The following is a 13,633-nucleotide window of genomic DNA, read 5'->3' on the forward strand; positions in this document are numbered from 1 at the left end:
TGAAGCCAAAATACCCCCGGATACGGGGGGATGCCATTTTGAGATTTTGACGTCATTTGGAGCCAGAGTCTGCGCAGTAGTGGTCGGGCAGTGGAGCCGCAGTATCGAGGTCACCCGCCCGAACCAATCGCGAGCCGAGCACGGCCACAGCTTGTCAGTGAGAGAGCCTCACAGCTGCCAGTCATGACGTCACACCCCCTTTTTATAGCATCAAATAACTGACTAAAACCAAACTTATCAGAAAAATGAACACATGAACATACATCAGCGTGATAAGAACTACTTAAAATGACAGAAATCATCTTCGGGAAAAATTTATTTGACGTGTACTTTGACAGGGAGGGGGTGGGCTTTATGACCTATACTGCAGCCAGCCACCAGGGGGCGATCGAAATGTTTTGGCTTCACTTTTTGGGAGCTATCGTCCATCTTTATATACAGTCTATGATCTAAACCAAATCCAATTCATATACTGTATGTACATAATATTCACATTTATTGTAATCACACTCACCAATTATGCTGATTATGCTTCTAATTAGGCTGAAACTGGAAGAATAAGATGCTGCATCAACGAATATGTATTGCAAAGAAAAAAACATTTTAATGAGAAAAGTAAAAAAAAAAAAAATGTCATTCTAATCCGCTCATTTTTACAACATTTTCCTTGATAAACCAATTTATTCACTAAGACAGAAAAAGTAAAATGTTCAATCGTACTTCCAATAAGTGTGGGAGCTCCTGTCGTTGAATGCACACATATGAAGCATACCTTGAATGTGTACACAAGGTGTTAAAGCACAGTACACATAACTCAGTGTAAACCTGCACTGTTTGCTTTACAAACCATCCATGTCCGGTATCAGGCACTAAAAATACACTTCAGACTCAGTCAGGGTCACAGAGGAGCCCTCAGGTGCACTACAGGCCATCTTGTTTGCTCTACAGATAAAGATGATAAATGTCACAACACGAAGTGCTTAAATGCTTTGTTCTCTTGACCGTGATTTATGACGAACTTTGACTACGGCTAATACATCTTTCAAAGCTTCCTCAGTAATGGATCTGCCTGAACTTCAACCTGCCAGGCCTACTGTAACTGTTTGATTTAAACACACACACTTAGCATGACGTGACAGTACATCTGACCTGTAGCCGACTTTACTTTGTTGTTGAACTCTTTTCAATACAGAGACACACCAACACAAATCAGCAGTTTGTTGAATTTCTGGTTGCGTCGTGCGAAACCAGCATCAGTGTGAAGCATTTGACATTTACAATAGATGGTAAAAACAGGATTTTGTCGAGCAAAACTCAAAGCAATTGCGCCAAATAATACCAAGTGGAATTCAAATGATTGCTATTTTATTAAGTGTATTTAAATACATAAACACACACTTGTATATAGTAAAAATGATTGTACACAAACCTAAAAAAAAAACAAGCTTACCAAACAAGCATTATTTACATCAGAAAAATACTGCACTTTTCATATGAAACAATAACAAATAAAAATAAATCTGTATAATTCAAAAAGTGAAACTCTTTAATTACAAATGTTTTAGAGGGTGAGAAAGTAAAGAAGTCAGTGACAGGCAGTTGAAGACAGTGTTATGTTAATGCAAGTCTAACATACTGATTGGGGTACTCATGAAAACCCTGCAGGCTGAACAGGTCTGAGATTTTAAATGTTCAGCGTTTGCCGTGCATCTTTTGGCATCGGCTTTGATTTATGCCCTCTGAGAATCTCTGACAGTTTAAGAGTCTTAGTGGCCTCGTGGCTGAAAGCAGAGTCATCCTGACTCCCATGAAAGGAGAAAAAAGATCCGGGACGGCAGTAACATTATACATACAAACTATTTTAATCCAATTAAACAGCAGGTAAAAATACTGTTTTACATATATATCCGAAAGACCATATACTTTATACTTTATACACATTTCTACAGTATGATACAGTGTATGGCTTGGCAGAAATATGGATTTTTCAGATTGAAAAAATAAAAACGCAAGCTTTACTGACCAAATAATGAACACATTTGCGCCTTAAAGCAGTGCAGAAGAACTCCAAAGTAAACATTGAAGTGTTCTTCAAAACTTTACAACTCTGTCTCCAAAAACGGCACTTGTACACTGTAAAAAATATACTTGCATTTGATAGTTATTTTTAAAAGCTTTCCTCTGAGACCAACAAGGCACTGTAGCTATTTAATATTTTTGGCAGTGAAGTGATTTATAATACATAGATACATAGAGACACCACAGTAAGGCAAATCTTGATATTTTGGCACATGCACTATGTGAGGCAGCTTGGGGGGATTGAAACGCTGTGTTTGATCTTTCTTGGTTGCGCAATAAGGTGATGTGGTGATACGTGTTTTGCTTTGACTCACCTGACCTTGGATTTGACAGATGTACACTCCTTATAGCAGGGACCTGCTCAAATACAGTTTTTAACGGCCAAATTTCTACCAGTGCAATCAGTGTCTATGCATTTTTAGCTCTTACGGTACATTTTCTAATACACAAAAACATAAAAAAGGCTGCATTAGGTAGAGATTGGATTCCAGCAATATGTTTCCAGTCACATCCCTAAAGCGAATGGCTCTAAACACCACACAGGCTTTTTACAGTGATCCTGAGGCACTATTTGTTTTCAGGTTGGCATCAGTCTTTGGTTGTTTTGTTCTCGCTTAGCTCTCGGCGTGAGTCTCTGGCTGCACCAGGGGCGCCGGCTCTCGCTCGGATCCCTCCATCGCTGCGGCCGGATTGTGAGTTTCTGAACTGAGATCTTGAGGTTCGAGCTGAGACGCCTCTCCTCCGTGAGCCAGCACTGCTTCCTTAGTCGCCCTCCTCATCCTGTCCTCTTCCTCCACCTTCACTCTTCGCTCTTCGGCCTCTATTTCCTCCGTGGTGGGAATGGAGTTCTTCTTGGGTCTTCCCTTGGGTTTGGTCGGGGCCTCGTGACCTCCTTTGAGCACCTAGAAAAACACAGAGACAATCTTAGGGGGCCGGTTATAAATGGCAGCAGCAGTCAACGGCAATGCTTTGCTATTACAGTAATTAAGAGAAGACGTATTGCTGCTGGCTGCCCCTCGTGAACTCATTCATCTTTAATGATTTCAGGTCTTTTTTGTTCTCTGAGTTGTTGACCCACATTTTTGCTCTCCCTGCCGTCATCATCGGTCACACCCTCTTGTCCTGTCACGCTGACCATTCGCCTCTCTTACTGTTATAGTTCAAATCAGCATTACATGAAACAGTGAGTTAGCACTGAAATCAAAACCACGCTTTTGGATGAAAAAAATTTACTTTTAATGGGACTGTTTGTAACTTTTAAGCGTATAAATGTACTCTGCAGAGAGAAACGTTATTGTCTCGTTACCGACCAGGTGCCGGTGTCTCCTCTGCTCTCCGGCTGCGGGCGGAGAGGGCAGGGAGCCACGCTGCAGAGCCCCGCTGCCTCAGCCTGCACTGAGGCAGGAAAAGCCAACACTAGGATCAGATCTAAATCATGTTCATGGAGAGACCTTCGTCTGGTCAGCTAACATTACTGCCAAGCAGCTGAAATAAAGAGTGATATTGTGCTTTTAGCTGACGTGTGTCGCCTCACTGTTTTGAGCGATGCTCGTTCAGGTATATTTAGAGCGAGCAAGCGCGAGCCCGACGTTGACTTTCGTTGATTTCACGGCCACAGGTGTCGCTGTTAACAAGCATTTCTGAAAGTTACAAATAGTCCATTTAAGGCTGACGGAAAAGATAAATGACAGACATTTTTTACAAGGGGTAGAGCAGGTCGTCCACCAATCGGAAGGTCGGCGGTTCGAGCAAAACACTTAACCCCAAATTGCTCCCGAAGGCTGAGCCATCGGTGTGTGAATGACTATTTAGATTAGATCCTGATAGGCAGGTTGGCACCTTGTATGGCAGCCTCTGCCATCAGTGTATGAATTATGTGTGAGTGGTTGAATGCTGACATGTAGTGTAAAGCGCTTTGAGTGGTCGGAAAACTAGAAAAGTGCTTTATAAATGCAAGTCCATTTACCATTTTCAACAATCATTGTTCCCATATGCTGTGTCTCTTACCATTTTCTTCCATTTCATACGCCTGTTTTGGTACCATGTCTTCACCTGGAGCTGTGTGAGACCAAGTGACTGGGCCAGGTCTAACCTGCAAAATCACAAAACAAAACAAACTACACATTAGCTGGACATTTCCATGACATTTCATGTACTTTCTGAATTAGGGTCCTCTTTAACCTGAACCGGCGATATAAACCATATTATTCAGATGCTTTAAAAATCAGCATTTGTTCCAAAAGCACCACGTAGAATCCGTCTCTGCCTTTTTTTTTACTCCCACTGACAGGAAAATATAGAAATGATAAGAATCTTGACACTAATTATGGTTTCTACCTTTTCACCTAGTATATCATGCCTAGAGGTTGCCAGCTTTGCAAGCTTAAGTACAGTACAAGACGTCTTTGAATCTCACATCAAAGCTGATTTGCTAGTAGCTAGTAGAGTTTGACACTGTACACCTGCAGCTCAGGAAACACTGCTTGAATTGAAACATCTGTACCGAGGTCAGTAATCCAATCACTGCGCTTGTCGCTGGACGATTGGGGCTGTTGGGAGGAAATTCTGAATGCATCCACCACATGTGTTGATCCATGACTAATAGGGCTATTGGATGGTGTGTAATGTAATACTTCAGGAAGGGACAGATAAAGTGAACAAGGCATCCATTTGTAAAGGAAAAGAGCGGTTATCTGGGCTTTGTTTTTTTTAAATGAGATTTCCTCTTCCCTGCTCTTCAGTCTTTAACAGTCAGATGAAGGGATTCTCACCCCCACCGCTACCACCAGCAGCCCCCAGTGAAAGGAACTGACTTTCATTTGATGGTGAAAGTGGAAGCCGAGACGGAGAAAAGGCGTGAACAGAATCTAAAAAGCAGAGCGGCAAAAGGGCTGTGTGTGGTTTTTTGTGTGCGTATATGTGTCTGCGCTTCAGAAAACACCAGACACACAGGCTATCAAGCTGTCTATCAAACTTCCCTATCATGCGTGCTCCAGTCTGTAGCAGTTCAACAACTGGAGGCAAGGAAAAGTAATTGCAGAAAAGGAAAACACCCCTCTTATTTATGGTCATTAGTTTTGAATGGAGAGAAACCACACACACACACACTGCAATAGAAACCGTATTTGAGTTACTCCCTCCAGGCTACTGCAAAACTGCCATTTTGTTCCATTCTCACACCTTTCACAAGGGAATCTTGGGTGTAACTGAAAACTTTTTTCATGATGATGATGATGATGATTTTGACAGTGAGGATTATTAAGACACTAATTATTATAATTTGAAGTGGCATGAAAATCATTATTGCTCTATGATATAAATAATTAAAAGTCTTTTTCAGGGATATTTTGGTTCGTCTCGCCCCCGTGCGTATAGCCTCAATTCGAAACCGCAGAGGTTCCAAGCCAAGAAAAGAGAGAGAGAAAAGAAAAGTTATCTTTGGATCACAACAAACCAAAGTGGAGAGCACGCCACACCTTTGATGTGGAGCTTTAAAGGGGGATTTTCTCTGTTGATGTTTTACCGCTAGCTGGGTATTTAATTAATTTTCAACACCGTGTCAGAATCGGATATTTTGACAGGACACAGTATTTTGGCACATCCATTCGTAATGGTGGTTGGTTTTGATCACTGAGTTGTGCTCAGCCTCGGGGCTTCTGCTTTAAGATGAGGCATGGCGCCTTTCCAGTGGCTCCCGGCATGCCAAGATGTGATATATTTAATAATGCATCGTGGGAGTTTTCCCCACGGATGGGATGTAAATGGGATGACAAATAAATCTGCTTTATTCCAAATATGCTAATGTCTTTTTTCAGATTAGATGTAGTTAGCAGATACATTGCAAATAGGACACAATGTGCGAGACTGTGACTCTAAATGCATGAAGGTACTGTACATGAAGCCAGTTATTGGTGTTTTTAATCACCGCTGATTTACGTTCAGTTGAAACATGGGTGAGTAATAGGGGTGGAGTGTACAGACATCCAATCTCTGCCTGATGCAAAGGTTCACAAGCAGTTTGAAATTCCTACTGCGCATGTGAATGAAAGCTTTTTACAGCATATATGGTTCAATACTATTCTGGGTTATAATGGAAAAGCAGCCTGCGGGCCAAATATAAAAGTGAGGCGTACAATAAAACTGGAAAATACAGTCTGACCTCATGTCAGGTCCCAAAAATGACCCACAGAATGGAACTTGAGACACAGATATTAACATGTAGATTACTTCATGTTATTGTCAAAATGTACTTTTTATACACCTGCACATGTGTGAAATGATTGGCAGTAAATCAGTGTAATACATTTCTGTTTGCTTGTGTTGGCCTCCGTCCCTCTGCTTTCTTGAATAAGGCAGTGGGTTCTTTGTCGGGGCTTAGTGCTGCTTGAGGACTCCGGGTTAAAACGTTACTCTTGTCTCAACTAGACTGCTGAGGTAATGCTCTGGCTGAGACCAATTCACATTACACGAGACATTCCCCACGGGATAAATCAAAAAATGATGATGTTAGGTTAACCACGGCTTGATAATTGCAATTGTGGCTTTGCGAATGTGCATTTGTGCCTGTGCATGTACTGTACTTTCAAAATGCACTCCATGCCAGGTATGCAGGTTATCAGAAAGTCACAGTTGAGTGATGCCTCACTGTTTTGTTTTTTTTACATCTGGTTGAAATTTAATAACTAAGGGATTAGTTACCGTTAACGCTCCAGTGATTTGCTTTCTTTCATGTAACAAAATCGTTGTTAGCAGGCATGATTGAGCATTTTTTATTGATGTGCTTTTATCATAGACCTCTATATAAGAAGTGGACGTAGTCACCGTGATGTCACTCATTGGTTTGTGAACTGCTGTTTTGAAGCCTAAGTACAACCGAACGCTGAATAAGACATTTTTAGGCGACCGAAATGGTTACAATTAACATTCATGAAATGAAAACACACTGTGAAAGGATTAAAGTTGTAAGACGAAAACACGGACAACTCCCAGACCGGACAACGCCGTGGTAGCGACCTGTCAATCACAAGGTAGCCACGCCCTAAAGCAATTCCGGTTTTATGGTCTATTTGACTCTAAATGGGACCATGATTTACTAAATGAACATCATGATGTATTGAAGAAGACTTGAAACTAGTGATTGAGACCATAAACTCATGTTTACAGTGTTTACTGAGGTAATAAATCAAGTGAGAAGTAGGCTCATTTCCTCATAGACTTCTATACAATCAGACTTCTTTTTGCAACCAGAGGAGTCGCCCCCTGCTGGCTATTAGAAAGAATGCAAGTTCAAGGCACTTCTGCATTGGCTTTTCAACTTTTCAGACATGGAAGTTGTCCACTGGCTTTTTATGAGTTGTTGCCTATCCAATCAGATGTGAGTTTTTTCAACGGTACTGACCTATCAGGTGTGGATAGGTACTTCTGCTTCTGGAACTTCTTCTCCAGGCCCATGAGCTGCAGCTCGGTGAAAATGGTGCGGCTGCGGCGCGGCTTCTTCAGGCGGGGCGTGCTGCGCTCCGTGTCCGACTCGCTGCTGATGCTGAGGGGCGTCTGGCTGGGCGACGGCTCGGAGCCTCGCAGATGCTGCGGGGAGAGCAGGTGTGAGGGGACCCCGCCCGGAGACGACGGCTGAGGGAGGTGGAGGGGCAGGTTGGGGGGCTGCCGCGTGATCACCGAGAGGAGAGGGTAGGCACGTAGTGACGAAGAGCCTGGAAGAGCAGAGACAGTGCGTCAGATGACAGAAACAGAGAAATGCAGTGTAGGAAAAAAAAAAAAAAAGGAGAAAGATGAGATATCTTTCTGAGTTTTTAGTGAGCTCTTATGTGCCTCTCAGTCACCCCGGTTGTACCATTATCGACCGCCTGTAATTGCTTAAGACAGGTTCATTTTTAATTGCCCTGTTTGCTGTGAAAAGTGTTTTGCTTTTGACCTCGTCCATGTAGAGGGCTGTGATCCCAATGACGCAGACTGTGTTTTACACCACTCCTCTGAACCCCTTCAAATGAATGATTATTTTTCAGAGGTTGTTAAATAATAACTGGCTTCCCGACACAAAGCCACATGCACACATTGAGTCTGACAGCAGTGTGCATGCACACACACACACATACACACACAGGGACACATGCAGGCAGACACAGAATGAGCTGTAATAAAAGCCCCAAAAACTAAATCAAACACTGTTCAGCTAATAAACATTTCTCTCTCTTGCACATGTATGTACTCTCATACACACACACACACATTTTTTGCTCTTTATCAGCACAGACAGAAGCAGCAAGACGCCAGAATCAATAAAAAGTAACACTTGTCTGGAGCCGAGATGGGAGGGAGACCAGGAGGTTGGCCGAGAGGATGAGCTGGGTCAACCAAAGTGAATATAATATCTGCCAGAAAAACCCTTACGGCTTCAAATATAAAATCGACCCCTTCACCAAAAATTTACAAGCCAACTGAGCACAGTGCAGACTGTGAGGCACGGGCTGATATGGAGCAGCAGAAAGGACACAGGGGGGATTATGGGAGTAGAGGTGGGAGATATAGATGAGGGAGATAAAAGGCTGCAATGGAGCAGAGAAAATACGAGGTTTTCACACACCGACACACACAATATGTGTGTTCCCGGTTGTCTGTGGCAGATCTGTGTCCTTAATCTCCTCATCGACAGCAACAGACAACCTATACACACAGAAACGAAACGTACACAGACACTAATGCCCACAGGAGACCACAAGTCAGACTTTGATTTATTAACGTTGCTCCTTGATTGTTTACGAAAAGAAATACAGCATAAAAGCACACATACAGGTAGGCACAGTTGCTCTTCACTCATGTACAGACAGACACATACACACACACACACACACACACCAGACACTGCCTTGGGCTCATCATGACATCATGGTGAGGCGCTGAGGTCATCACTAATCCTCCAACGTGAGATTGCTGCTATTGGAACAAGTCTAGACAAGACCTTTTTTTCTTCCTCTTCATTTATACCTTTCCATTTATATTGCTCGCCGTTTTTCTCTCTGTACATCAGGTGTGTAAATGTTTCTGATATCAGTGAATCATCTGGTTTAATGTCGGAGCTCCTTTTTATAGGAGGAATTGCACATGAATGTGTATCGAATTAGGTACAAAAGTGAAAGGAGAAAGTGTCATTCTGGATGGGGGGGGGAAACATCTTGGTTTGTCTTCACGATTGTCAGGAAATCTCTTGTCAACAGAGAGCTTGAAGTTGTCTCCGGACAGGACAGTCCTTCAGAGGGAGCGCCACAGAGAGAGGAAGAAAGAAAGAGAGAGAGAAAGCAAAGAGGGAAATGTCAGCCGTTGTGACTTTCCACTGACAGCAAAGCTGTGTCTCTGACATGCTGTTGACAAGCACCAGTGTCCTGTCAATAGTCTACAAATAAACTGTTTGAGTAGCAGCAAGAGCACAACTCAGCCCTATTGCAAAAAGCACACTGATACTCTTGATAATCACAGTCGGAATGTAAGGGCCGGCACAAGTGCTAATGGTGACCATTACAGAAGACATAGCTGCTAAGAATAGATCAAGAAGAGCCGATTGTTAAGCATTCCTTTTGATATCAAACAGTTTGCTCTATTGATTCTCTGAGTTATCAAATGAATCTCCTGCATCAGTCTGCTCCCTATCAGATCATCTACACCTTTCTTTTGTCAATGGGATGATGAAATGGATGATTCACTGCTTAGCTACGACAAGTATACATGAAGGTTTGCCATGTTTTGGGTATAAACGGTGGTGACAGCTAGGGAGCTGCTCAATTAAACAGGTTTTGTTTTGTTTTGTCGGCCTTGCCCTCTGAGCGCAAATCCAACACTGTCTGGGTGGGAAGGGCAACAGGCCACACAGCTTCTTTATCTGTCCTAACGAACTGTTTTAATTACTTTCACACCTTCAGGTCATGACAGATGGGAGCACTTTAATGCCAATTCTCAGCGAATGGTAGAAGGAAGGTGTCAGGAGCATCTTGTTGACTTCTGTTGTCATAGTATTTTCCCAAGCACGCTGACAAACTTCTCCGGCTGAAGCTGTGCACCCAAGCGTTACATTAAACATGAGCATTAACTATTTCATCTGAAACCTGATCCACACAGCTGAAATCCGCCCGCACCACTCCTTTCACATCTGATTTATTACTGATGCCTTTGTCGAGATAGAAACATTTGATGGCAGTGGTTGTGCAGAAATGGTGTGGAGGTGACAAACAGGTTGTCAAACATTATCCTTAACTGAAGATGGAACGCGTGCGCGCATTTGTGTGTGCATACTTGTCCATGTGTGTGTTGACATGTAATCAAACTTCTCAAGCCGGCTTTATGCTTAATGGGAAACTTTATTGTCTGCAGCGGATTAGGGTTTAAGATGGGATAAAACTCCTTTTGCTCACTTCTTCTATAAGCCTCTAAGACAGTACCAAACCAGTACGCAGCGGCCCTCGGGCTGCTACACACACACCTGCTTTTTTTTGTGTGTGTGTTTGTATTTTTCATCATGCTGTCAAGTGAGATTACACCACAGTTGATCTTAATCTCTCTCACCTATTACAGAAAGCACCACTAAAAGCCCTGCCCTGGGTCCTGCTGAGAGATGGGACTCCAAATGAAATATTGTAACCTGCCATTACGTCGCTCAGTGTTCAGCAGGTCAGGCCTCCTGCTTTAACTGACAGGGAATTAGCTCTTTTACTGTTCAACATTATGGTCTGTATTTCACAGTAAAAGTGTCAGAGCACAAAAAAAACGGAAGGCAATTATGTTGTTTGAGTGTGTATACCGGTGATAAACAATACAGAACAAACAATTTAATAGTTGTCAACTCTTTCAGGGAGCGTTTTTGGCATCACTGTGTGTCAGCGGCCTCCGCTGGTAGCAGCAGGTCATAGCATCCCTTCCTCTGCACAGCCAAGAAGTCAACTTTCACTGTTAAGGCACCATGCAGAGGGCCAGTCGCCTCTCTTTGGCCCGGGACCTGCAAGCCTGCCAACTTCTATATGCAGCACTAAAAGCCATTGATGTTAGGGAATATACTGTGTCTCACACCCCCGCTGCTACAAATAAGTGGTGGGCACAGTGTTCTGATATGCAGGGCGGGTTACTCTATCCATCCGAACAGAGGGGTGCCAAAGCCCAGTCGTAGTGCCCCCTCGCATACACCAAATCCATATCAGAGGGATGAGGGAATCGCTTCCCCCTATTTTTATCCACCCACCGCTGTCATCATCAAATTGCAGTGGCTATTATTTCAGACTTTGGAGCAATTATCCTAATGGTTACTGGAGTGTGCAGTAGCCTTTCAGTTGTTTGGATTCAGCTGGAATTGCAATTGAGAATCAGTCAAGATGCTTTGTTTTGACAGGATAAGCTTGGAGCTTTGTCATACTATTTTTGGTCATTTTCAGCAAGTACAAGAAACAGATAATGGGCTGCAAAATTAATCTATCTATCTATCTATCCATAGATCTATCTATCTATCTATCTATCTATAGATCTAGATACGCATCTTACTGAACAGGAAATGAGAGAAAGCACTTCATGGGATGGTAAAAATTGTAAGGAGAGTGATTATCATTCAAAGGAATTAGCATTAAAGTGTATTAATTGAATCATTAATTTGTACTTTTCCATTCTACATTTCCTTCCGTATCAATTAAGATAAATCAGTGTGCAGCATAATTGATCTTTTGTATGATGATATGACCAGCCACACTGTAAATGACACCTTTTTTTTCATGCACAACTTTAGGTCACACACATTTCTGTGTCATAGTATTACACTAAACAAGATACAATCCTCCCATTTGCAAATGTCCAGCAGCAGCAAAACTCATCAGAGAAGGCCTTTGGTTAAAAAGAATAACAGTATTAATTAAATGAAATTAGACGAGATAGACTACAGTACTGGCTTCCAGAGAGGGATTTTACTCTTTATATTTTTTTTTATCTGTCCCACTGCTACTTCACTGACCTTTGAGTGTAACTACAACGACTTATTAATGCAGTCATTCATCAGTTAAGCAAAAGCCCTAAAGCATCACTGACATTCACTCACTCTACTGCATGTCTTTGATGTTCAACACTTAGCTGCAGTGATTTATGTACACAGTACACAGTGAGGAAGGTGTTGCAACTTTTTAAATCAATTAATTGTGATTCATTTTTAACTGCTTCCTGGAAACAAAAAACTTTTCTGATGCAAACCTGAAGGTGATAAATTAATGATGCGTTGTAAATTGTTACAAATATGAATATCCCCATATATGCATGGTTGAATAAACAGGGAGTTGTGATTTTAAAAGAACTAATTAGGCCTACAACTTTATGGCGCTGCACAAATATTGTCATTACACCAGAATAAGCGACCACACACACACACTTCACAATGTATTCTATATTTCACCCATCTGATATATAGGATGTAAAGTTTCTGCACTGTAAATCCACGTCCTGATACGATACAACTTTATTGTCAGTTTGCACTGAAATTAATTTTGCAGCTCAGTTTGAGAAAAAATACACATGCAATAGACATGCTGTTACCATAGACAGACAGACAAGTAAGACACATCAGACAAAAAAAAAAAACACATCACAATTATTCATACATAACCCTTTACAAAATGACCATCTGTCCTCTGGATATACACGTCTTTAGCAGCACATTCATTATTATTTAGCAACAAGATGGACTGATCCATGCGCCATTAAAGTGTTTCATCTCTTTCGAATTTAAATAAAACTGTACATTAATAGGCTAACGAAAGTAATCTTATATGAGATTTGACACTTTTACGCACATGCGTAAATGTGCGTAACATTTCCAAATGACTTCTTATTTGTTTTCCCACAAATCTGCTAATTGCAGTTATTTTTGTTCTTATTTGTTATTTTCTTAATTACTTAAAAAAAAAAAAAAAAAAAAGTTCCTCTTACCCGAGCATGAATGAAGAGGCTTCGGCCGTACAACGAGCGAAGGACACACCGAGTAGAGAGAAAGTTTCTCGAAATAATCACAAGTCTCCTTGGAGAGAATCTCGTCAATCATGAAAGTCTTGTAGCGCCGCCTCGCAGCCTTCAGCTGGCCGGAGGAGGAGAGCCTCAGCTCGGCTTGACAGTGCATGATCTGTCCCTGTAGTGCACCGTGCGCTCTCTTCGCTGCTGCAATTGGCTGCTTTTGTTCCCTTGATATCTGAGGCTATGCAGGTTGAACCGCGCTACAACTACTGTAGTTCATGCGTATAAAAAAATATTCATTGTTTCTCTTTCGAAATGCAGTTGAGCTTTCTTCCCTGACGTGTCGTGGAGATCAGTAAGGAGCCTTCAACTTGAGCTGCGCTGAGCGCCACAGTGGGAATGAGGAATGACTGCTCTGTGCGCTCACACCCACACTGACTGCTATATAAACCATCCGTGGCCTGAACGCATCATCTCTACTGCTACATCTACTCTCTCTCTCTCTCTCTCTCTCTCTCTCTCTCTCTCTCTCTCTCTCTCTCTCTCTCTCTCTCTGTAGCAGAAACCTACTGTA

General features: G+C 42.2%; 1 protein-coding gene across 1 annotated transcript; it reads right to left on the bottom strand.

The window, feature by feature from the left end:
• Positions 1-580: 580 nt before the first annotated feature.
• Positions 581-13,633, bottom strand: barx2 (BARX homeobox 2). Its single transcript, XM_074641524.1, has 4 exons — positions 13,039-13,633; positions 7,478-7,787; positions 4,087-4,171; positions 581-2,981 (listed from the first exon to the last, which is right to left on the bottom strand). The coding sequence occupies exons 1-4, from the start codon at positions 13,223-13,225 to the stop codon at positions 2,694-2,696; spliced, it is 870 nt and encodes a 289-aa protein (XP_074497625.1). The 5' UTR covers positions 13,226-13,633; the 3' UTR covers positions 581-2,693.

The sequence above is a fragment of the Sebastes fasciatus genome, chromosome 7, assembly GCF_043250625.1.
Source record: "Sebastes fasciatus isolate fSebFas1 chromosome 7, fSebFas1.pri, whole genome shotgun sequence".
Taxonomy (NCBI): domain Eukaryota; kingdom Metazoa; phylum Chordata; class Actinopteri; order Perciformes; family Sebastidae; genus Sebastes; species Sebastes fasciatus.

Coding starts and splice junctions, on each gene's coding strand:
- barx2 (XM_074641524.1), bottom strand. CDS start 13,225: ATGCACTGTCAAGCCGAGCTGAGGCTCTCCTCCTCCGGCCAGCTGAAG. Junction 4,172..7,477: donor TACCTATCCACACCTGATAG/GTCAGTACCGTT, acceptor GTGATTTTGCAG/GTTAGACCTGGCCCAGTCAC. Junction 2,982..4,086: donor GTATGAAATGGAAGAAAATG/GTAAGAGACACA, acceptor GTGTTTTTCTAG/GTGCTCAAAGGAGGTCACGA.